The 24,650-nt window shown below is 34.0% G+C and overlaps 1 protein-coding gene across 1 annotated transcript; it reads left to right on the forward strand.

The window, feature by feature from the left end:
• The first annotated feature begins 7,173 nt into the window (after positions 1–7,173).
• On the forward strand, positions 7,174–19,443 carry LOC129222072 (uncharacterized). The gene is given in 3 exon segments (XM_054856503.1): positions 7,174–7,350; positions 18,487–19,221; positions 19,223–19,443. Coding segments are annotated over 3 exon segments (834 nt in total). The 5' UTR covers positions 7,174–7,338; the 3' UTR covers positions 19,310–19,443.
• Positions 19,444–24,650: the final 5,207 nt, after the last annotated feature.

Raw genomic sequence — 24,650 nt, forward strand, 5'->3', positions numbered from 1 at the left:
TTTTAGATTGCAAAAACAAGTGCCCCTCATTTTTTAAGAGGACTTTTCTTCCAACTTGAGATTTTGAAAAAAATATTTAATTGGGTGGCAAGTGTTTCCAATTCTCATCATTCATGATGCTTAATTATTCGATAGAACACCTAAGGAACGGCTTCATGCTAGCTATTTTATAGGCTGTTTTCAAGAGCATAGTGCAAAATAACACTTGTGGCCTGAACTAACTTTGCATATATTGAGTAAAAATGGAAATTTTGCATAATGTAAGAAGAAATAACATATATCTAAATGATTATTCAGTGCAATTTTGAACATAATCATATAAATATGTACATCGAACTTGGAACACAAAACTTGACCAGAGAAGGATAGAAAATGATTTCCATGGATGATGTATTTGATGAATATGAATAGTTTAATACACAAGTGGAACTTAAGCTTTTTTTTCCCCTCTCAGTTTGTTAGTTTCTGTTTCATTTATTTTTTTCTTTACACCAGATTTTATTATTTCACAAAAACTAGGCGAGAGAAAGAGGAAAATACAAGATGTATTTTCTTAAGATAATGAATTTATGCATACGGACTTGACTAATTATTTCTGTCACTTTGTGATATTATTTTTAATTATCATAAATCAGTTTGAAACAAATCCGTTGCACTTGATTTACATTTTCATCACTTTAAATTAGCCTTTAAGGTTATCGATTGAAAAAAGGGCATAAATCCAAATTAAAAAAAAAAAAAATCAATGAATTTCAGTGACGAAATGAAACGTAATTTAAGATGAGGTAATCTTCTTTCTTTTGACTAGATTACTCATTTTAAATCTTGCATAATTTAGTTCATTTATTAATGAAATAAACACTTTTTATTGAATCGTGAAAAGTTTCACTGGTAAAACTTACGTCCCCTTTCTGAAATATTCGATTCATTTCAAAACAAAAGCACGTTTTCACTGACTCAAAGAAGGCAACAGAAATTTCAGGAAATTTTACAACACACTGCGTTTTTTTTTTTCCCTTTTAAATTCAGGCAGCATTCCGAAAAACGTATTTCTCGTAAAATCTGCAGCCATCTTTATGTCCGCCTCTATTTCTTCTTCATTTATAATCAGCTCATCTTTCCCTTTTGACGGCAATAGCAATTCCACTGGCCTAAGATTAAATACATTTCCCATTCAATCCACAAAATATCATGATAACACTCATTCTTTTCTGGAATTTATCGACAAAAGAAGAGATTATCTATCGATGGCACTCACTCAATCCACTTCCAGCAACCTTGAACTAAGAGAGTTTTTCTGGTGCTCGCAAAAATTTATCTTTTCCGAATAAAAGAAAAAAGTCTCCATTTTAAGCTGTTCGTTGACATTTATAACTTTTCTTTTCAAGGACTGTACATAAATATTATCATCTTCGAAGCGTTTTAAAGGTTCGATGCGGCTGAAGAGATTCAAAGAATTTCTTATTTTTATTTATTACAACAAAATATTTATTGGTTATATTAATTGTTCGTTGCGCAGATTATTCGTTTCCTTCCTTCCATTCTATTTGTACTGTGTCCATAAAGGAACCAAAAAACATTAACTTAGATTGAGTTTTTGTATTGTTTCCATATGAATCTCAAATGGGAGCAAATCTTTCATATGAATCAAAAACACGTGATGATACTTATTTTGTTGGAAAAAGTGAAAAAAAAAAGAGCCTTGCTTTTTTCACTGTTCTTACTGTAGTATAACTACACTGCCGTGGGCACGTAAACTACAGTATTTGCAGATATGAGTTTTCAAGTTACTTGAAAAAACCCGTTATATAGTCAATACTAAAAATAAGGAAATGTAGGAATTAGATGTTTTTTTCCATGCATTTTTTTTAAAGCGGAAACCAAATGCACAAGCTTGCACAATAAAGCAAACGTACAATAGGTGACAAAAATGAAAAAAAAAAAAAAATGAAAAATGAAAAAGTAAAAAGTTGCAGTTATTGCCCTTCACCAGCCCACGGCAGTATTTTTCCAAAAAAAGGGTCTAAGGTTCCGGTTAAGCTAACGTGGGGCCCATTCTACGTAACCACCATATCTAATGACTTGTAACTAGAATGCATTTCATTACGGCTACTTTTTTTAAACAAAACTGTACGAAAGATGCCTGGAACGGATGATGGAGCGGATGGTCAACGCCAGGCTGATGTACATTCTGGAGTCGCACCATCTGCTATCTTCATATCAAAGTGGATTCAGGCATGGCAGATGCACAACAGACAACCTATTGCTTCTCGAAACATCCGTAAGAGAAGCATTTCTGAAGCGAAAACATTTTGTGAGCGTATTTTTCGATATTGAAAAAGCATATGACCGTACCTGGAGATATGGGATCCTCAAAACCCTGCATGAGTATGGGTTGCGAGGTAACCTCCCCATCTTTCTCTCCAATTTTCTGAAACATCGTTCTTTTCGTGTACGTGTCAAGTCTGTTCTGTCGGATACCTTCACTCAAGAAGAAGGAGTACCCCAGGGAAGTGTACTAAGCGTGACTCTATTTATAATAGCAATCAATGGCTTGATTGATCAATTGCCCCCTCTCCCCCGCTGTAAAAGGTACCATGTTCGTTGATGACTTTAAAATATCTTTCTCATCGTCGAACATGAGTATCGTGGAAAGACAACTCCAAATTGCAATCAATAAAGTATCACAATGGGTGGAGGAAAATGACTTCACTTTCTCTGCTCAAAAGACATTCTGTATCAATTTCTGCCGAAAAAGAGGTCTTCATCCTGATCCAAATCTTCTCCTTAACAATCAACCAATAGCTGTAAAAGACCAAGGAAAATTTCTTGGTCTAACACTTGATAAAAAACTTAAATTTATACCGCACATACAAAAGCTGAGGAAAAAATGTCTATTGAAATTAAATATACTTAAAGTCTTAGCAAACACTTCTTGGGGTGCTGATACAGAGTCTTTGTTGAAAATTTACAGGGCTCTTATACGCTCAAAACTTGATTATGGATGTCAAACTTATGGTTCTGCCGCGAAAAGCTATCTAAAAGCCCTGGATCCAATACATAATCAGGCACTGCGCATCTGCACAGGAGCCTTCCGGACCTCACTATCAACAGTCTATATATTCTTGCATCTGAACAATCTCTAAACAATGGACGTCTTAAACTTCCTTTAAATTTTTACTTTAAAACAAAACCTTTCACTAATCACCCACTACATCTCCATATTTTTAATCCATCTAACGTTGTATTATTTCTACATCGACCTTCGATGACCCCAATATTTGGGATCCGAATGCGTCTGGTACTGTCAGACCTACTGCTATCAGATTTCAAAACTGCCAACGAAATAAAACTAATTGAACCATGGTGCGAAGTAATACCCTCTATATCAGTGACTTCTCAAAATTCTCCAAACAAACTACTGCAGATACAGTCTATCAACAAATATTTTATGACATAAAAAGCAAATACTCTGAATACAATTCCATTTTCACCGACGGGTCAAAAACAAGCGATCACGTCGGCTTTGCTACAATAATTAACGATCAAGTTACCGCAGAAAAACTAAACCCATCTTGCTCAGTGTTTACCTCAGAAATAAAAGCTATATTTAAATCTCTCCAATCAATATCCCAGTCTAATCAACAAAAATGGATAGTATCCACTGACTCCAAGAGCTCAGTGGAAGCCATCGCTCACTGCAATAATAATAGCCACCCCATAGTCAATCAATCATATCATTTATACAAAAATCTTATCCAAAATAATTTTCACGTACTCTTTTGTTGGATCCCTGGTCACGTGGGCATTGCTGGCAATGAAGCAGCCGATTTGGCTGCCAGAGCTGCAAGTATCCAAACCGATGACAGTGTTCCTTTCGAGGATATTAAAAAAGCCATTTGTGAATGTCTTAACACTCATTGGTAGCAGAACTGGAATCTTGAAACGCAAAACAAATTGCATTCGATCCAGCCCTCGACTGCAGGTTTCAAATCATTGCAGCTTACCAGGAGAGAACAAGTTCTATTAGCGCGACTACGCACTGGTCATACCAGATTCACCCACAAGTACCTCTTATGTCGTGAACCAGTTCCAACTTGCATTTTATGTACTGTAAATCAGACAGTGTTACACATTTTAAGTAACTGCCCTAAATTTAATCAAATTCGTTTTAAGTATTTTAGTAATTTTAATCCATCTTTGAAGGAGTTGCTGGGGGACCCACCCCATCGCAATTTGTACTCCTTCCTCAAGGAGATTGGTTTCTCCTTTTTAATTTAGTGTTTGTGTCGTCAAACTGTGATTTTGTCCTCTTCTTGTTAACCAAGGTTATTGTCAACCTATTGTTTTATCCATTTAAATGTTTTTAATATATACATGTTTTTTACTACTTATTTTAAAGTACTGAAGTTTAATACTTTTTACCTCAAAACAAGTTTACCTTTACAATATCATGACTTCATATAAATAATATTACATAAAGAAAACGTTTGGCGCAGTATAGTCCTCAAGGGCTCTTGTGCCATTAAAATTAAATAAACCAACCAACCAACCAACCAACGAAAGATGCCTTTTTCTTTTCCATTTGACGGAGTTCAACTACTTGTAATTGACTTTTTTAACGCATCTCGTACCCTTTCTGATATAAGAAAGCAAACTCTAAGTTTAGCCGCCAAGTAGCGCTGAAAGCAGCTTTATTGTACAACGCAAAACTGCCCAACCTACGTCCCAAGGGCCAAATCCGGCCTGCCAGCAGATTTTACCCTGCCCGAGGGAGGTTTACAAACTGAAAACATTTTTTCTATTTCATAATATATTTCCTTTTAAGCATTTCAAAAGAAGACTAAGCCGAGAAAATCTCAAAACCACTACTAAGCATGATTGCTGCCAGAAGGGTTTAAGTCCCGTTAGGACGGGGCAGCTGCCTCTTCCTAAGAAGCGAGTCTTTAACTTTCGTCCCTAAAATCACCAAAGGTAGTTTAAAATTACATTATTGGGACTTCCAATTTCAAAAAAATTCTGTAGGATAATCGGTCACCAGCTTTTTCCCTTTCATTCGACCATAAATATCCTAAAGCGGTGTTTTAATGATTTTAATTTCATATGATTTCCGGGGAGTGATTTTGAGGAGTCTTTTCCGAACGTCTCACCATATATAGTTTAAACTTGCCTTTTTGAAACTTAAATATCAAAAAAATTCTGGAATAGCTCCTGAATTCTGACCATTCTTCTAACACAATCAAAATCAAAGATATCCTGAGATGTGTCTCTAGGACTTAATTCCTTAAAAATTAAAAAAATTAAAAATCAGAAGAGAGCATCTAAATATTCCTCATTACCTTACCATCACAAATCACCAAAGATAAAAGTGCGTTTTCAAAACTAATTTGTAAGGAGGAAAAACCTTTGACTTCACCAAAGATAACCCAAAACTGACTTCATTTTTGAAAATAATTTGGGGGAGAGAATTGCAACCAGTCTTTCCCTTAGTTATACTAAAATTGTCTGAAAACGCGAATTTCAGAATTAATTTTGAAAATTTCTCCAGTGGTGGACACTGAAACTTGTCCCTAGACCGTCTTTAACACCAACAAAAATTGACTAAAACTGCATTTTTAAGACTTCAATTTGGAAAAAAATCAGAGGATATGACTCTATCCCCTTACCTCCGTTCTTCTTCGGATTCAAAAACGGCAAAAAACGTTTAAAGACTAATAAATCTGTTTTTTTTTTCCTTCAAAGAAATAAATTGCACATAAAAAATTTCTCAGTGTTAAATATCTTGCATTTTATAAATTCACTCATTTCTGATTTAAAATTTAATTTTAGTGCAGGAAATTGAAGCAAGACGTTTAAAGGCGGCAGCATCAAGTCTTTGCCTATCCTCGAAAAAGTGAAGACGTATCACTAGGCGAAGGGGGCAGCGAAAAACGACCATCTTGTTGTGTCTTGATTTGCCTGTCTCTCATAAATAATGGCTACTATCATGTTACTGATTGCTTATCATCTGAACTGAAGTATTGTTGGATTGTTGGCCCGCCTTGCGTCCAAAAATTTACAATGTGGCCCTTCAGCAAAAAAGGTTGGTATAACGCATAGCAACTTTACTATATTACCATACTTTTATGATAGAGTGTTCAGAAACTAATCCGGCGGCAGCGGACTTGAATGAGCACCCTGCATGTCTGTATGTAAGAAAATGCAATGAATGACAACATCATAATTGAAATCAATAAAACGATAAAAACTAGGTGGGGAGCTCTTGAAAGAAAAAGAATAATACTAATGAGGAACATACTTTCGTTCGTGTAACCGTGTTTGAAAGCAATGGTTTCCTATCAGAATGTTTTATATACGAAAGGCTTTGGACAGTCCTTCAAGAAGTTATCTCTCCAAGTGCTCTACACGAGCATGAATTTAATCTGACGCAGTTTTACCCGTGAAGGTCCAAACAAGCAAACAATTCTGTAGAACAAAAGCACAACGCTGTGGAATTTAGTAAAAAACTGCCGTAATTAGTTAGTCAAAGAAGCTCTAGTTAATTAGTGTTTGTTGCTCAAGACAAAGCTCTATAAGTGGTTCGGAGCGTTCTCCCTTCTCCACTAGTTTGCGTGTTTGTCCTCTATCCCGTCATCTCGAAAAATTATCAAAAATGCCGACGCCAGTGATGTTCTCTGTAATTTTAAACGTCTGGAAACCTAATAGCTCACTTCTCCTTAACTATGAGGCATTGTTTTCATTTTCACTTCCAGAGATGAAAACAATCTTTACACGAGTTCTGCTTGCTCGTATGATAATAATACCCTAAACACTCCCTATTACATAACAAAACACTAAGGACAAATAAGTATTTTTGAGAAACACAACTCGTCCAACAACAATGGCTGAAATAATCATTGAATGACGATGTTCATCTTAACATTAGATTCATCGATGCATGCCACTCCCAATGACTCCAACAATCTGTAGACACGACCTTGATCAGCGATGGCAACCTTGAAGAATCTCACTTTTTTCCCCCCTCTATCTCTTATTTCCCCTCTCGTTTTGGCCATTATTTATTTTTGTATTCTATTTGCTTCTGTTCTATCCAATCCCGCGATTATTATTCTGGACATGTGGATTTTTTCTTTTTTCTTTTCTTGCATTCGTGTCGAAGAAGAGCAAAGGAATTCGTAGCTGGTGTGGCGAGTGTAAAATAACAGCGTCTGGTTCGAAAAGGGGCTGTGGGTAGGGTGTTCTGGGACTGGCATTTCCTAGAATGGCTGCAGGCAGACGTATATATAAAAGCAGGGACGATATTTCGCATTTTTTGCAATTAGGAGAGTGAAAGTGGTCATGATGAAACTGGTGAGTAACTTCTTGATCTTCTTCCTTCGTTCGTCTTCGTATTGTTTGGAGAGTTGTATATCAGTGATTGCAAAAGTTTTTTTTGTTAGAAATCGCAGTTTCAAACAGTGCAATTTTATTTTCCTTTAGCACAGATTTTTTCTACCGCACTGGTTTTCAGGAGCGTAACCCCGGCCACTGAATTTCAGGGCTCGAAAATGAATCATAAAAAAAAGTAACAAATGGATCTAACTTTAAGCTGGATGAACAAGCACATGTACTGAATGCATTCATTTAAGAGCACAACCATTAGATCATCTCTCGGTTCTTAACACTTAGGGTAGGGTGGCCCAAAGCGGGTAGGCCTTTATATGTCCCCCCTCCCATGGTGTGTTAGCAGCATTGAATACGTATGTCGTGTTTACACGAACACCCCCGAGATATTATCAGTCCTAGCGAAGCAGCAGTGAAGCGGCATGGCGCAACCTGGCTTAAAATTTAAAAAAAAAATACATTTTTTTTTAAATGAAGTTTTGTAACTTGTGATCAGTCAAATACCAGCTTATTACTTTCTTCTATATCTAATATATAGAAGAAAGTATTGGATTCGTGCAAATTTTCGAATTTCGAATTTTGACGGATTCGAACGTTTTGAGGTGCACTGAGTCCATTTCGACTATTTTTGGAAAATGTCTGTCTGTGTGTGTGTATGTGTGTGTGTCACGTCTGTGTGTGACCAGTTTTTTGTGGCCGCTCTACAGCAAAAACTATCGCATGAAATCGAACGAAATTTGGAACACATATGTTCCGCTATGTGACTTGTGCCCATTGGTTTTTGGCGCGAATTCCTCCAAGGGGGGTGGAGCAATGGGACGTTTTTTGAGTTGCGCGTGCTTGCTATTCCTCAGGAAGTAACTGGCGGAATCAAACAAAATTTAGTCCATATGTTGCCATTAACAGGAACAGGTGCTGATTTAATTTTGGTGTCAATAACTCAAACGGGGGTTGAGCTATAGAACGTTTTTTGTCGTCCATTGTGACTGCTGTTTCTCAAGAAATAATGAACGGAATGAAAGAAAAATTTATCGACAAGTAGCCCTTAGTGGGTATAAGAGCTGATTTTATTTTGGTGTCAACAGCTAAAAAGGGGGTAGCGCAATCACCCGTTCTTTTTTCCATTGTGAGTGCCCTATCTCAAGAAGTGATGCTACGTTCTGGTTGAAATTTGGAATATATGTGAATCCATATGTAAACAGGCTTCGGTTCAATTTTGACGCCAATCGCTCCAAGAGGTGTTGATTTTTTTTTTTTGCGAATAAAAATAGCTTTATTAATGCAACAATAAGAAAGATAAATCGTAATGGATTGTCGTCTGCGTATTTCTCGTAATTTTAATTGTACGGAAATGATCGGAAATATTATCTCAATAATTTAAAATTTTTAACTGTTGCCATCTTATGTTTGTTAACAAATAAAATATTTGTAATTAATTCAAGCAAGGCTTTTAAAATAACTTTCAATTTTCGCTCTTTGCTTTGCTTTTGCAATAATTCAGACATTGGGATGGTCGTCAAATTTTTGCATGTGTAATTTCGTTTTTTTTTTGGGAATATTGCTTCCTCATCAAGCATGGGGAGGGATCAGAAAGAAAAAAAATATATAGAAGAAAGTTTCGTGATGGCCACATTTTTTTATTGTCAATAATATTAACTTATTCTCACACTGTCCACCTATAAACTACGATGTTGATTCCGTTTTTTTTTTAATTATTAATATTTAAGGTTATAATTATTGAATTCAAAAACGTGCCTTTGGGTAAAGCGGGTCAGGTAAAGCGGATATAGGATTTAATCACATATTTATTTAAAATTTTTTGACTCGTATGCTGACTTATACTTATTCTATTGAAAGAGAAAATCTAACTTTGAAAAGTTAATTTTTAGGATGGCACTTAATTAATCTATTAATTATCTTAGTTATTTTTTTATATTTTATAAACAAATGTACTGATTTTAAATTGGATCAGTACAACTGTTTTATATTTTTTTCTATAATGGCAGGTAGCTAGTCAACTATTTCAATCATTTATAACTTCATATTTGATTGGCAAATGTACCAAACCGCAATTAGTGCAGCTTACCCGTTTTGGGCTCAATGGTAGGGCAAAGCGGGTTTTTCACACGTTTGTTAAGTTTGATAATAAATAAATATTTGGTTTGAAGTAATACAAAAATCACTTTCTATTTTGAAGTTCAAGAACCCTGTTAGGAAATAAAACCGAAATTGTTGCGATTAAAATCCAAAAACTACAGCTCTCGAGCGTTCTTCGAAAACCTACCCGCTTTAGGTCAGCCTCCCCTATTGCCTATCCTAATGTGAAGATTGGAATTACCCCTCCCCCCCCCCCCCCCCATTATGGCTGCTCTTGTTTTTGCATTAAATGCTAATATTAATTTAGCTATTTATGCTGCTGTGCCCTCCTCTAATACTAAGGCGCACCTCCAATATCAAGACTCCTAAAATGATATCAAGAGCCCCTCTAAAATTACCTGAACCCCACCTAGAACTTTAAATGTATCGGTTTGCGACTGAAGTCCCCATGTAAGCACCCCTGCTTTATGTCTGCGGTTTTCTTACTACTCTTGATAATTTATGACTAACTGCATTTAAAAAAAAAAAATATATATTACTTACTCAGAGGTACCCATCCACCCAAAAGAGTAATGGCACAACCCCTAAAAGGTTACGGAGCCCTATACAAAGAACGAGACCCCAACCCCAAATGATATCAAAACCCTCCAAAAATTACCCCTCCCCCTCCCAATCTAAATTGCACAACCTATCAAACTCCTATCATAGGCATCCCAGGCTTTTGTGCAACATACATACTGTGACTTACGTACATTGTTGATGTTGGAGGGTTCTCTGAGTCCTGAGCAGCAGTTCAATGACGTAGCGAAAATTTATTTATTTGTAAATACATTGTTTGCTAATTTCTTGGCAGAGCAAAGAAAATTAAAATTTGTTTGCTATTCAAGTGTAGGGAATGTGAGGCAAAGGGAAGCAGTTAAGATAACTTACTTTATTCAAAACAAAAAAGTTGCAAATTCGTTTTGAAAATTACAATCCCCCCTCCCCCCCCGGTACGGAAAGAACAATATAATTTTTATAAAACTAGCATTGAAACATCATTTTTTTTTTTTTGCAGTAAATTTGTACCTTCAAAAATAGGTGGAAATTTTTCACTTTCTTTTTTTTATGGGGGCAAAGTAAAAAATAAGCTATTTTTCTAATGAAATATGTTCTATTCGATTACTAAAGATATTTTTGATTATATAAATAAGCAAATAAAAGAATGAATGAATAAATGAAAAGGAAATTAATTAATAAACGAATAAATTAGGGTCATTCTTCAAAAAGTGTAACTTTTCTGTCTCACGCCTTTTACAGAAAAAAACAGTAAGGAACAATTTATTTAACAGTGCTTTTTAATTTTATCAAAAATATATGTATTTAACCCTACACACAATTTTTTAATAATAATTTTTGTTTTAGTATATTTTTGGTTCACAACATGTGAATTCTCACCTCCGTGGCTTGTCACACACCTTGTGTGACTGTTTATGTTGCTTAATAACTTATTTAATATAAAGCATATACTTATTTATTTATTATTCCTAACACAAATGTCTCAAATACTAATTGCTTAAGTATATTAATTTTTTTAATTTTGTGTTTTAGTTTGATTTAGTAGGGTAAGGAGTGATTTAGTAGGATAAGGAGTCATGTCACACAAATTCTCACCTCCGTTACCTAAACACGAAATGCCATTTCTCATTAACACGTGGCAGTAATGACATCACATTTTATTTTCCATGATACAAGGGATCCCCCTTGTTTATTTTCAGCCATAAGAAGTTGTGAGATTTCTGTCGAAAAACAAGAAAATGGATTTCGCTTTAATAACTAAGCGTGGTTATTGTGAACCTTCGTGAACTTGAACTTCAGGGATATAAATTAATGTTAAAAAAGAAGTCAATATGTTTTCATATGCTTAACATGTGAAGATAGTAGCAACGAAGAAAAAAATCATTTCCCTGAAAAATGTATCCTTTAAGCCTATATTAATCGAAAATTCCTCATATCCGGGTCAGACCCTTATCAATGTCATTATTTCTGAGGTGAAAATAACTGATGGAGGGGAAATGTATCAATCTTAGGCATTCTATCAAAATTATAAATTGCCAGTATATTCTCAAATTTACTAAATATTATTTTTTAACACACAATTGAACTAAAAGGACAACTACTAATTAAGCCGTACTTTAATTAGGAGAGCTTAATATTAGTTTCCCACTAATATGGTAAGGTACACTAATATAAAGGTCGATTTTTGAGCGAAATTTTTTTCGCGAATACAATACTTCATTTTTTGTAAAAGGAAGTAAAAAGATCTGAGAACGTAGGGAGGGGAGGATTAATTAACACTTTGACTAAATTCAAATAGAATTTGATTTCAGATAAATGTCATCTGAGATAGATGAACACCGCAAATCATCTTTCTGCAAAGGTGCTCTGGGAAAAGCTCTGTCACCGGATTTTCTGTGGATATTTTTTGATCAAAAATTTATAGAATGTTCTTAAAACCATAAATAGTAATTCACAAATATTTTTAGTAAGTTTAATCAAACCATTTTCTAAAAAAAATTCGTAAAAAAATGTGAATTTCTCGACGCTGAAAACTCTAACCTCCTTTCCTCCCTTAAAAAACATAAAAATAATTTTTGACTTACAACAAAATAGAATAATAAGAGTATCAATTTTTAAAAATTGCTTGCATTATCCTATTCTTTGATTTTCAGGGAAATTTTGTTTGCTTGACTGGAATAGATTACATGTGTTACTGCATAGTTAAAATGTTACTAGATAGATGGCTAAAAGCAGAGTAAATATTTCACCATTACACTTTGCCCCGCTATTTCACTTTGACCCGTATTCCCCTACTATAGTATAGAACAACGCTTCTCATTTTGTGATCCGTTAGTCATTTTTTGTAGTGTAGCGATAGTCAAACGATCAACTGAGACTTGCTGACTCAAGTAAGTTTGCGACTAAAATTTCTAAAATTACTTTTGAAATGAAAAATATCGTAAAACAAGGTGTCCAAAAAACTACAGTCAAAATATTCTTTCAATGAAATTTAGAAGAAAAAATTTCCTGAAATTCCATGTATTCATTTATTTATTTGAATTAATTGTAAAGAAATTTAACTTAGATATATTATTACTATGGTTTCGCTGACTTTTTAAAAATTTCGCCCAATTTTTTTTTTTTTTTTTTGGATTAAAAAAAGTCTTGCTTAATTCAAAGTGAAGGACACAATTATAGGATTTTTTTACTATTATAAAGATGCGAAAAATCCTCTAAAAACATTCATTAAAATAGATTGCAATTTGCAATATAATAAATTTCTTGCGAAGAGAAAAACAGGTCGCATTGCTGAAAAGGTTTCGCGTCTCTGGCAAAGAAAACAGCTAAATCTCCCCCCCCCCACCAACAAAGCGTCATCGAGAATGAGTTAACTTAAAAGAAGTTAACTAATTCTCGAAAACTAATCAAGTCAACGTTGTTCACATCAAGCGTTCTCTATCTTCTGCGGCCCGCTAGCAGGTGTGTCTTCTAACAAGTCCACCCTTTTGCACCCTTGCGCCTATTTTTTTTTTTATTTATTTATTTATTTTTTTTTTTTATTTTTTTTTGCGCCATCAAACTTGGGTATCACCTTTGGGAGTCCAGGTTGGCGCCCTTTTGCGGGACCCAGACCGCCCCTGTTTAAAGGCATCTGGTAAAAGCAACGAGAATGAACACTACAGCAGACAGCTTAAATAGCAAAATAGCTCGTAACAAAACAAACAAGACAAAATGGAGCAAAGAGCCGAAATTTATTGCATGATTCCTCTTCAAGGAAAAGCCGTTAAGCAATAAATTTCTCCAAAAATCCCGCAATAATAAATTTTGACGTCAAAGTGAAACCGCTAATTAATAAATTAGCAATATGGTTGCGGGGGTCACTCCTATTTACAGCATGGTAAACCCGCAACTGTGCACTACATAGTTTCATAATTCATTGAATCAGACCGTCTAACCTTCATAATGTTAAATATAAGAATACTACATTTTTTTTCGGCTTTTGCTTTTTTCCTAATTCCTAAGAGAAAAAACCTAAAAATATACTTAAAATCTCTGAACTGTTACAAATTTGGTCAAAACTAATATTTCTTGTCTCTCTAGTATTTTTTTTTAATGAATTGAGCATGCTTTTATATTAAGCACCTTATTTATCTGTTTAACTTTTTGTAAAGCTTTGAGCAACCGAATGGTTATGAAAAGTTAAACAAATGATGTTAGCATCGCCTGAATATTTCAAAGAAAATACTGGTTTGAGAAGGCATGGTTTTTTCCCTGCATTATCACTGCTCAAGCAGGAAAACAACTTTTACAGAATTCATCAGTTTTTATTGAGAGCTAGCATACAGGGACTCGATGACAAACATGTTGTCGCAACTTCAAGACAAATGGCTATAAATTTTCTGACAAAACTTTAATATCCTATTAAAATTCTGTTGTTTGTGAGTTAAAATAATACTTTACTTTGTTGTGGGTATTTTACAACAATATTCGTTGTTTGTTTTTACAATAACATTCGTTGTTGATTATGTTTCATGACCGGGAATTATCGTCAATTCTTTTCTGCAACCGTTTTTATCCTACTTTCACAGTAAATGTCAAACAAAGAAGAAAAAAACATGAAAGAAGGTTTAATGCATCTTAAAAATATCGCGAAAAAAAAAACATTAAAAAAAGAAAAATTAATTTGAATTTTGACATCTTGTATTCAAATTATGTTTTTCGCAATCACGAGTGTGTGTGTGTATGTAGGCGTGTGTGTTTATGTGTGTGTGTGTGTGGGGTATGTGTGTTTGTGTGTAGGGTATATGTATGTGTAGACATGTGTGTTTGTGTCTGCGTGCAGGTACGAGTGTGTGGGTAGTTGTGTGTATGAGTGTTTGTGGGGGGGGGGGCGGGAAATGCGTATGTGTGTAGGCATATGTGTTTGTGTCTGTGTGCAGTCATGAGTGTGTGGATAGTTGTGTGTAGGCGTGTGTGTACGTGTAGGTGTCTGTATGTATGCGTGTGTGTATGTGTTTGAGTGTGTGTTTGTGTATGTGTGTAGGCTTATGTATGTGTGTGTAGGCGTATGTATGTGTGTGTAGGTGTATGTATGTGTGTGTAGGTGTTTGTGTGTGTGTACGTGCGTGTATGTATGTATGCGTGTAAGTGTAGGATATTGACGCAACCTGGAGACGGTTTTCGCTAGAGGAGCAACATCGCGAGGTACGACACCCGGAACCGGTCAACGGTTGTGCTGCAGAGGGTACTGTTGGGAAAATAAAATCATAGCACATCAAAACAGTCAAATGAAAGCAATAAGCAATCGTGATTGCTCAAAAAAAGGTTAGCAATAAATAAAATAACAAAATAAATATCGAAAAATTAAAAATAGGAAAGTCAGGTATTGAGATGGGGAAAATGTGAGTCTGTTTCAAGAAATAAAAAAAAGCTTCATATTAAAGAAATCTGCACGTTTCTTTTATCGATAAAATTAGAAATGCCTTTTTACACAAATCAATGTATCTATCCTCAAACAATATAGAACCATATCAATATACGGATACAATAAGAATACTGTGTTTATACCCCCGTACCTGTTAATCTTAAGTTGACTAACAGAAAAATCATTGCAACAATTTCTCCCTTGACTGCGTACACGCTACAACGCATATGGCAGGCATTGGGGGCACCCCGAACTAAAATTTTTGGGAGGAGGAGAAAAACCTTAGTTTTTCGAAAGAAATTCCAATTTTACCGAATGATAAAATAAGACCATGCACACATATAAACATACATAACATCCAAGAGTGCCCACCTTGGGGGTGTCATGAAATTTTAGGGGGGTTAGTGGTATTTTTCGCTTTGTGATATTTAGGGATGCGCCCTAGTTCTTAGGGGGGCACCCCTGAAACATCTCATGAGAAGAAACATTAAGCATCATTAAAAATGATTTTATACTCTAAAAAAGGAAAAAGAATATCAATGTTGAAATATTGTCTCCAAATTTGCCCAAATATAGAAATTTTTGGGAGGTCGCAGTGACCTCCCATCGGTGCGTCTCTGATTTGCAGGAGTTTCATCACAGGCGTAATAATATTGCTCAGGTGTCAAATAGAGGGTACGCAAAACATCTTTAGAATGATTGAAGCTTGCAGAAAAGCCGTTTCGGCAAGATTTTTACCATTAGAAATATATATGTTTGAAATCATGCATTTCTCTTTGAATCATTCTGTATTTTTTAGTGATGCTTTGTGAACCTTTTCATTTGTTGAAGGTATTTGTGCATGTATCACATTTTATCATTTGGTAAAATTTGAATTTCATTCAGTAAGTTGAGAATTTCCCTTTCCCCCTCAAGAATCGTTTAACATTGGGAAACCCGGGGATGAAAAGTGCCACGATATCACCTGTTCTTTGATTATTTTTTTAGCAGCTTCATAGCTTCCAAATAATGCTCAAAATTTAATGTCAAAAGACAAATGATCAAGGCTTTGTGGCAACCCATTGTTCCCAATTCGAACAACTCTGCAACGAATAACAGGTTTAAACCGATTGCACTAAACACACATATTATTACATATACTGCCTGAAGCATATGAAAGGTCAGCTTATTTGTTAATTTATTTTGTATCTTCGCTGGTTTTTTTAATGAATGACATTGAAGTAAAAATATAGACAACAAAGTTCAAAAAACAATTTTTTTTAAAACTGCGTATACGTTTCGGAGTCACTAAGAACCATTTTTCAACACAAAATGATGTCAGCATATAGAGCTATCCGATGAATGGAAACCCATACATGCATTTTTTTTTCTTTTCTGAAATTTTTACGCTTTTTAATGTTTTTTTTTGTATTTTTACTTTTCAATAAAATATGTCAATTTTAAACATGAGTTGTCAAAAACATCTTTTATGTTCTTACCCTTTACTTCTGATTTTTCTTCCAAATTCCATTTTAAAAAACCAAACAGATCGATATCACGTTAATTTCCTATAGTTCAGAAAATTCTAACTTTTATTAAGAAAATATTCTGAACAGTAGTAAAAATTGAATCGTTGAGTCCTAAAACCAGTCATCTTCTTCTATAAAACCAAAAAGATGAGATTTCGGACACGTGGATTCAATTATAATACTTCAGTTTAGACCACTTTGAGGGAAAAATAAATTAAGCCATAATTTGCAATGAATGGCTGTTTACCGTATTGGGCAGGGTTGGCCAAATTGGACCCAATTGGGTTGGACCCAATGGGTTTTTTTGAAAAAACCCATTTAAAAAAAACCCATTATTTAGCCCACTTTTGGGTTTTTTTTAAATTTTCTGAGAATTTTTTTTTTAAAAATAATTAGTTTAAATACTTTCACAATTTAAACTTCTTTCTTATTTGTTCTTTACCGCAGACAATGAACATAAAAAATGAATTTTGAACTTTAATAGTATTTCTTAACTCTTAACGGCATTAAAAAAATACTTCAAAGATTTTAAATAAATGTATTTAACTTTTTTCTTGAACTGGTCAATAAATAACTCAAATTATCCTCGACCAAGTCCTGTCACGTCTGATTTTCTCAATATGTGTACAGAGAAAACTAATCTAGTTAAAAGGCTTTTCATGTGAATTATTTTCTGCTAACCAACACATCACAAATCTCGAATAAAAACAAGGTATATTTTTTAGAAATAAACAGATTTTTCAAACGGTCGACAGAACAGATACAGTATATTCATTATCTTACCAAAAAGTTGAATATTTCTAACTCTGTACACAGAAATAGAAAAACAGGCAGCATAAAATTCAAAGAAATGTCTTGATTAAGCTGGAATTCAGTAAAAAGGGATTTAAACTACTTGAGGTTCTACAGTAGTTTTGCATAACAAAATAAATACAATAAAGTAAAATGCAAAAAAAAAAAAAAAAAAAAAAAAAAAAAAAAAAAAAAAAAAAAAAAAAAAACGTAGTAATTAAAAACGAACAATAGATTTTATCACTCGAGAAGTAACTTTGCCTTAACTGTTGGTAATAATGAAAATTAAAAAACCCGAAACTTCACCATACTTAGGTTTTTTCGTCTTTCATACTTTTCTTCAGAAAATGCTGAATTTTAACTAGTTTTCCAGCTTTTTTTCCCCGAAGACAATTTTTTGCACTTTGTCCATATACTTACGCTACAATATGCTACAAGTACCCCACATTTTCCCTAAAAAAAGACAAAAAAAAACCACATTTCTTTTTAAAAAAACCCAACTTTAGTTGGGTTTTTTTTTGGGTTTTATTTAAAAAAACCCAAAAAAACCCTGGGTCCATGGGCTTTTTTAAAAAAACCCGGGTTTTTTGCCAACCCTGGTATTGGGTCCTATTTGCATTACACTTTAGTAATTTTGGTTGAATTTATTCTAAAAATGTTACATTGTTTGCTATCTCCACATTGTTTGAAATAAATTCTCCAAAAAATATCTCTGTGTTTAAACGCGCAAAACTCGAGAACTAACCTGCCAATTTTTAAAATTTTCAGTTGATTTCTTTTAGCGAGGAAAAGTTTGCAGAATGGTTCAAAAAAAAATCGAATGGTAGGTTTTTTTTTTTTTTTTTAATTCTAATTTAAGACTCAACTTTCACAAAAATTCCCGAGTATGGGGGGCGATAAATTACCCGTACACATTGGTATTTAATAACAATTTGCATTTAATACCATAGGTATACGGTTACATCGTTGAAACGGCAGATTTTTCTGCGTTTTATGCAATTCGTTCCGATTCTTTAGCTTAATTATTAGCAGCGGGAGTTATTCACGTTTTTACCTCGAATTTTCAAGACTTCGCGTGATTTCAGGCACTATTTTCTTTAAAAATTGAAACTATCAATAAAAAGTCAACAAATTGTCCCACAGTTTTCTGTTTGACCCCATTGGAAAGAGTGATTGCTATAAGTTATCTTTGACATGGTAACGCATGAAACAATGCATTTACTTATTTATTTGTTATTACAGATTATCTTTTCGTTTCTTCTTGCTGGTGCATTGGCTGCTCCTGCATCCCAGTCTATGACTTTCAATGACGATGGGTCTTACCGATTTTATTATGAGACCGGTAAAGATGGTGGAAGTCACAGCAGAGAAGAGTTTCGCAACCCCGATGGAGTTGTTGTTGGCAAATTCTCTTACGAAGACCCAAATGGTGAGCTGAGAGAAGTCAACTACCGTGCGGACGAATCCGGATACATAGCTGAAGGAGACGTGAGTGTTCCAGACGTTCCTAAAGGCAAATTCCCAGCAGATGTTCCAGAGGAAGTGCAGTCAGATTCTTCTCAGGAAATATCCGCTCCCCAAATCGTTCACACTGAAGAAGTACCTGTTGTAGACTACCAACCTGAAGCAGCACCCAATGAGATCTCTAGTGTCGAAGAAGCACCATCTTCCAGCGAAGAAGATGAAGGCAAAGATGACATGAACGATCTCGCTCTAGAAGAATCGACAGCGAATGATCCACCAGAGGCTTTTCCGGAAGGATTCTTCCTGCAGCACTTTCAGGGACTCAGACGATTGCCTGAGCCAACAACAGAGGCAAAGGAAGTTTCAACGGAACCACCAGCTAAGGAAGACATCGAAGAGTCTAGTTCTGAAATCAGCAACGAGCAGCCAGAACCTTCAAATGGCGAAGATACGAGTAAGAGTGGTGTGAGCATGTTTTCTCCATTGAGACCATTTCCGCATTTTTCGGCCGCAGGAATGGGTTGCTGCATTGCATCATCAACCTGTGTACGTATATTCTTACCAGCAGCCCGACTCTTATGGGTACCATTACTTCTTCTAACACCGTCACGAAAGTCTTCATTCCAAGAACTCTGTGGATATACTTTTACTGTATCTGTTGAAATGGTTTTCCTGATTAAGGACTCATCAAAATTTGTATTACCAGTGAATGATACTTTTTGGTTGTTTGGTTGAGTATTATTTTTACAATTATGAATCCAAAGTATTTATTTGATATTTCAATATGAAATGACTGGTAATCACAGAAAATATGTGTATTATTTTTCACGTTCAGTACCTTTTATACGGTTTTTCAAATTAAAATTTTCAAAAAAGGTACAAACTATTTGTCATATTAATTTAAATAAGTTTTAAAAAACCACTTAGAAGTCAGAAATGCACAAGTTATTGCATGGTTAGAAGTTTGCATGGTTAGAGACATGCGTGGTTAGAAGCATTGAAGTGCATAAGAACATTTGAAAAATGTATTTAAATTCATATGCAAACACTTTTGCAAGCACTATTTTGCACGCATATACACAATTTTTCAGCAGAAAAATTTGGTGTATGTTTTAATGAACCTATATTTGGGCAATCACTTCTTACCTAAAAAGCAACAGAGCTTAGCTTTAAAAAAAAAGTAAAAAAGGCAGTTAATGTGTTTAGTTAATGTGTTTTATTGCGTTTACTCTTCCTATGCTAAAGCCATGTCTTTATTTATGTTAATTTATAAATTAATCGAGTTAGTTAAAACAATAGCTGAAATCAATTGTGATTCCGCAATTATTGTACAAACTGTCCATCTGTTCAAGAACAATAGCACCCATACACGATTAATAACAATCCAAAACGTTATTTAACCTCAGATAAGTGAAACCTAAAACTAAAACTATATTTCAAAATTTTCTGTATAAACTAAATAATTAATGAAGTAAAAAAGTTTTAATGTACCATTTTTTTAAAATGAACTAAAAAGCTTTTTTATAATTTCCTTAAGCTTCATGTAGATTTAAAGCCCCACACAATTTCAGAATTTTTTACAGATTGGCTGGAGAATTTGTCATCATGAACTTTATTAGTTATCAAAAATAAGCAACCGGATTTATATTTTTAATTAAAAACTTTCTTTATACCTATAGAGTTATGCAGTATATGGGCTCCATGTTTTTTCCTTCAAAAACTTATAAGTATTTTGAATATAGTTTTTATAGTTTAGTTTACTATAAGTTTTTGTATTCAGAATCACAAATTTTCCAGATAATCTAAGAAATTCTGAAACTGTATGGGGGCTTTAAAGCTACTTGAAACTTAAAATTGAAAGAAACCTGACGAATGAACCTGAAGAAATTATTTTATACTCTTTAGTTCGTTCATAAATATATTATAGTTATAGTAAAAAAAATTTATTTCTTCAATTATCTTCTGCTTTTTAGTAGTTGCTTTTTATATAGTGTGTGTCTGAAATTTTTCAATCGATTTTAAAACTTTGATTAGATAATGAATGACACAGACGATTAAATTGGTTCGGTAAATTTATTCAGTCGACAAAACTAGCGTAAACAATAAACGACAAATAACGTTGTAGGCTCATCTGCATTTTGTCATGAAATTAATTAAAACCAATTATAATTTGAGTTCTAAATGATTTGGAATATTAGAAAAAAATGATTTAATGCTGAAAAATGAAAGTGTTTTTGTAGATATTTAATATTAAATTTTGTATGCATGTTTTCGTCCTCGTATTGGAGGATTTATGCAAAAATGTTGATTAAAAATTGTAATAAACTAATAATTAATAACTTAAAGCCTCGGGGGGTTTGCAGTTTTTTCTTTTTTTACTTCCTTTTACAAAAAAGGAAGTATTGTATTCGCGAAAAAATTTTCACTCAAAAATCGCCCTTAATTTCCATTTTGCTCACCCCCAAATGAATGTTGAGTTTTTTTTTTCGATTCGACCACATGCGGAAAATTGCCTAAGAATGTATAGACGCGCGAAATATCCATTTTGACCATCACCGAGGTAATTACAACGACTTTTCTCGTGACGTCTGTATGTATGTGCGTATGTGTGTATGTGCGTATGTGCGTATGTGCGTATGTATCTCGCATAACTCAAAAATGGTATGTCCCTAGAAAGTTGAAATTTGGTACATAGACTCGTAGTGGGGTCTAGTTGTGCACCTCCCCTTTTGGTTGCTTTCGGATGTTCCTAAGGGGGTCTTTTGCACCTTTTTGGGGGGAAATCATTGTTTAATTTCGATGTAAACTCAAGTGGCGTTATAATTTGTCGGACACCTTGGCGATATATCGCCAGTCTTTTGGTCGCCAAGTTTTGTCGCCAACTTGGCGACAAATTTGGCGGAGTTTTTTTTTTTTTTTTGGTTTCAATTTGGCCATTGTTGGTGATATTTAGAGAATAAATATTGAATCACATTAAAATAGCGAATAATGGGGAAATGACATTAAATTGGAGTAAAAGGAAGTCATGTGATGCACACATCAGCTCGTTTTTTTTTTCTTTCATTTTGAATAGATTTTTTGCAATTAATTTTTTGAGCTAAAATTTCACAGAAATTACCTATTGAAAAGATAAAAAATTTTCCAAAACCGTTAACATCCTATGTTATTTGAAAAACTTTTTTTTTCTCTTTCTAGAACAGATTGAGCTTGTTCTAATATTCTTAAATAATTAGAACATCAGATATTAGGATATCTTAGATATTAAATTATATTAGATAATTTGAGTTCTAAATGATTTGGAGTATTAGAAAAAAATTATCTAATGCTGAAAAAATGAAGTGTTTTTGTAGATATTTTAATATTAAATTTTGTATGCATGTTTTCGTCCTCGTATTGGAGGATTTATGCAAAAATGTTGATTAAAATTGGAATAACTACTAATAATTAATAACTTAAAGCCTCTGGGGTTTGCAGTTTTTTCTTTTTTTTCTTTCATTTTGAATAGATTTTTTGTAATTAATTTTTTGAGCTAAAATTTCACAGAAATTACCTATTGAAAAGATAAAAAAATTTCCAAAACCATTAACATCCTATGTTATTTGAAAAAGCTTTTTTTTTTCTCTTTCTAAAACAGATTGAGCTTGTTCTAATATTCTTAAACAATTAGAACATCAGATATTAGGGTTTCTGAATTATCGAAAGTCCTACGCGCAACTGAATTCAAACCTGGAGCTAACGAGCAAAATATTACTAGAGACCACAAATTTGAAAGCGACTTTTCAAACGTACAAAACAGCCGTTTCACTATCTTCAGGAATTATTATTATTATTATTATTTTATTTATTTTTTTTGTTTATACGTATTTTTATCAAGTTCTTTTTGTCTTCGAGTTGGAGTAGGATTTGAATATTTTTCTAAATTTAATGACCTCTATATTGAAACTATTTTCTACGGAAAGGGAAGCGTGATTTTCATTTTGTTCTAATCGTAACGTTCATTTTTCTCTGATTATTTTTGACAAGCACTTAAAATCTTCGTAAACCAAATAAAACTGCGAAGCAATCTTCGTTGAATGGTAAGCGGCAACGAGCAGGGGGCGGAGTCGGCTCGTTTCTAACAAGATAAGTGCGAGAGTCATACAGTCTAGCCATATCCAAGGGTATATACATACATAACTAGCTTAAATTTCATCTAATCTGTAGAAATTCACATAAAATTGAAGAAAAGTACAGAAGTTCAAAAACCTGCGACTTCTCATGCAAATTAAACTCTGTTTCTAATTGATATAGAGTCAATATGAAACATAGGCATGAGTAATAGCAAACAATGTAAAAGATATTTTGCAGTAAGTTACCGCCCTAAAACCAGGGCTAAGGCAGAAATACATAAAATACAGCGCCAGCTCTTTTATTCCACCCGAGGACTGCAGTTTTGTGCTTTTTAGCACTCATCAGCCCAGAATAGGAAGTAACTGAGCTGGAGGCAGAAAAACCTCTTAAATCTTTGAGTTGAACCGCACCATTTGTTGCGGTCACTCGTCCTGGTTTGCTAATTCTACATTAGCTACCCGTTTGTTTGGCTCTCTTGGCTTCTTTAAGAGGTTTTCCGCCTAGAGCTCAGTTACTTCCTATTCCGATCTGATAGTGCTTAAAAAGCACGAAACTGCAGTCCTCGGATGGAATAACTGAGCTGGCGGTGTATTTTGTGTAACGTGAAAGATATTTATTTATTTAGCAGAGAAGCTCAAAATGAAAATGAAATAATAAGTAACATAACATGTACTTAAAAAATAAGCAATGCAAACTTTAGCGGTTGTACACGCGGCGCTAATAGTCATCACCCACTAGAACCGCTGGGCCGAATGATGTTTTGCAACTGCGATGTTTACAGAAAGATGGAAGCTGGCATTATATTTATAGTCGTAGCCTTAATGCAGAAGTTCTGCATGGGGGAAAGGGGGGGGGGGCTCTAGGTTCAGTTAGTTTGAAATAACTGCTGCTCCATTAATGGTCTCACTTTGAATGTTTTTGAATGTACTCAATAAAACACATTTGAAATCTTTTCTTTTTTTTTTCTTTTTCAAATTTTGAAAGGATATCATCTTTAAAATTTTTGAGTTATTAAACTTTGTACAAAAAAGTCAAAAATTAATTGTGTTACATATTAAAATAAAATGTGTATATACTTATAATAACGTTTCATAAGTGTATACTTTTAAAATGATCTATAATACAACCCAAGCTCCCATAGAAATTGAGTTACAACGTTTTAAAACACTGCTAGTAAGTAAAAAAGGAGGCTTTTTAAAAAGTTCGAAAACAAAGCACTCATCAATCGTATGAACGTTAGATTAAAAAAAAAATTATAAATTTAAGATGTCCAAAAAGTAGGTTTGCCAGACACCCCGGTTTTCAAACAAAATCCCGGTTTCCGGCCGGTTTACTTCATATCCCGGAAAAAGATAAATTTGATTATAGATGACCAAAAAAGTCTGAAAATAGTTAGCTGCGAAGGATTATCAAGGACAATTACTTTGTCATTTGTAACATTGATTTGAAAAAACAATATCGGATTAGCTTGTGAAGATACTTAAACAGGGTTAAAACCGAAAAAACACTTTCTAGAGAACGTCCTTGCCAATGAAAATGCCTATTGTTCAATTCTTTTATTCCTCATTCAAAGGGTCTCTTCTTGCTAAAATAACTTGTAAATATTAACGAACAAGAAGTAAAACTTTTAAATTTATCTGCTTATGTAATTTTTATTATTATTATTCTTTTTTTTAGGATCATAACTAGTGACATTATAGCATTGAGTAATTAGTAGCTTTGAGAATGAACTGCCCTGTAAAATATTCTAAAAAGTCAGCCAGGGGTGTGTACCTTTTTGAATACGTGCGACACTGGGGGGGGGGGGGCATTCCCGTGTCCTGGTTGAACAT

This window comes from Uloborus diversus, chromosome 5 (assembly GCF_026930045.1).
Source record: "Uloborus diversus isolate 005 chromosome 5, Udiv.v.3.1, whole genome shotgun sequence".
In the NCBI taxonomy this organism is placed as follows: Eukaryota; Metazoa; Arthropoda; class Arachnida; order Araneae; family Uloboridae; genus Uloborus; species Uloborus diversus.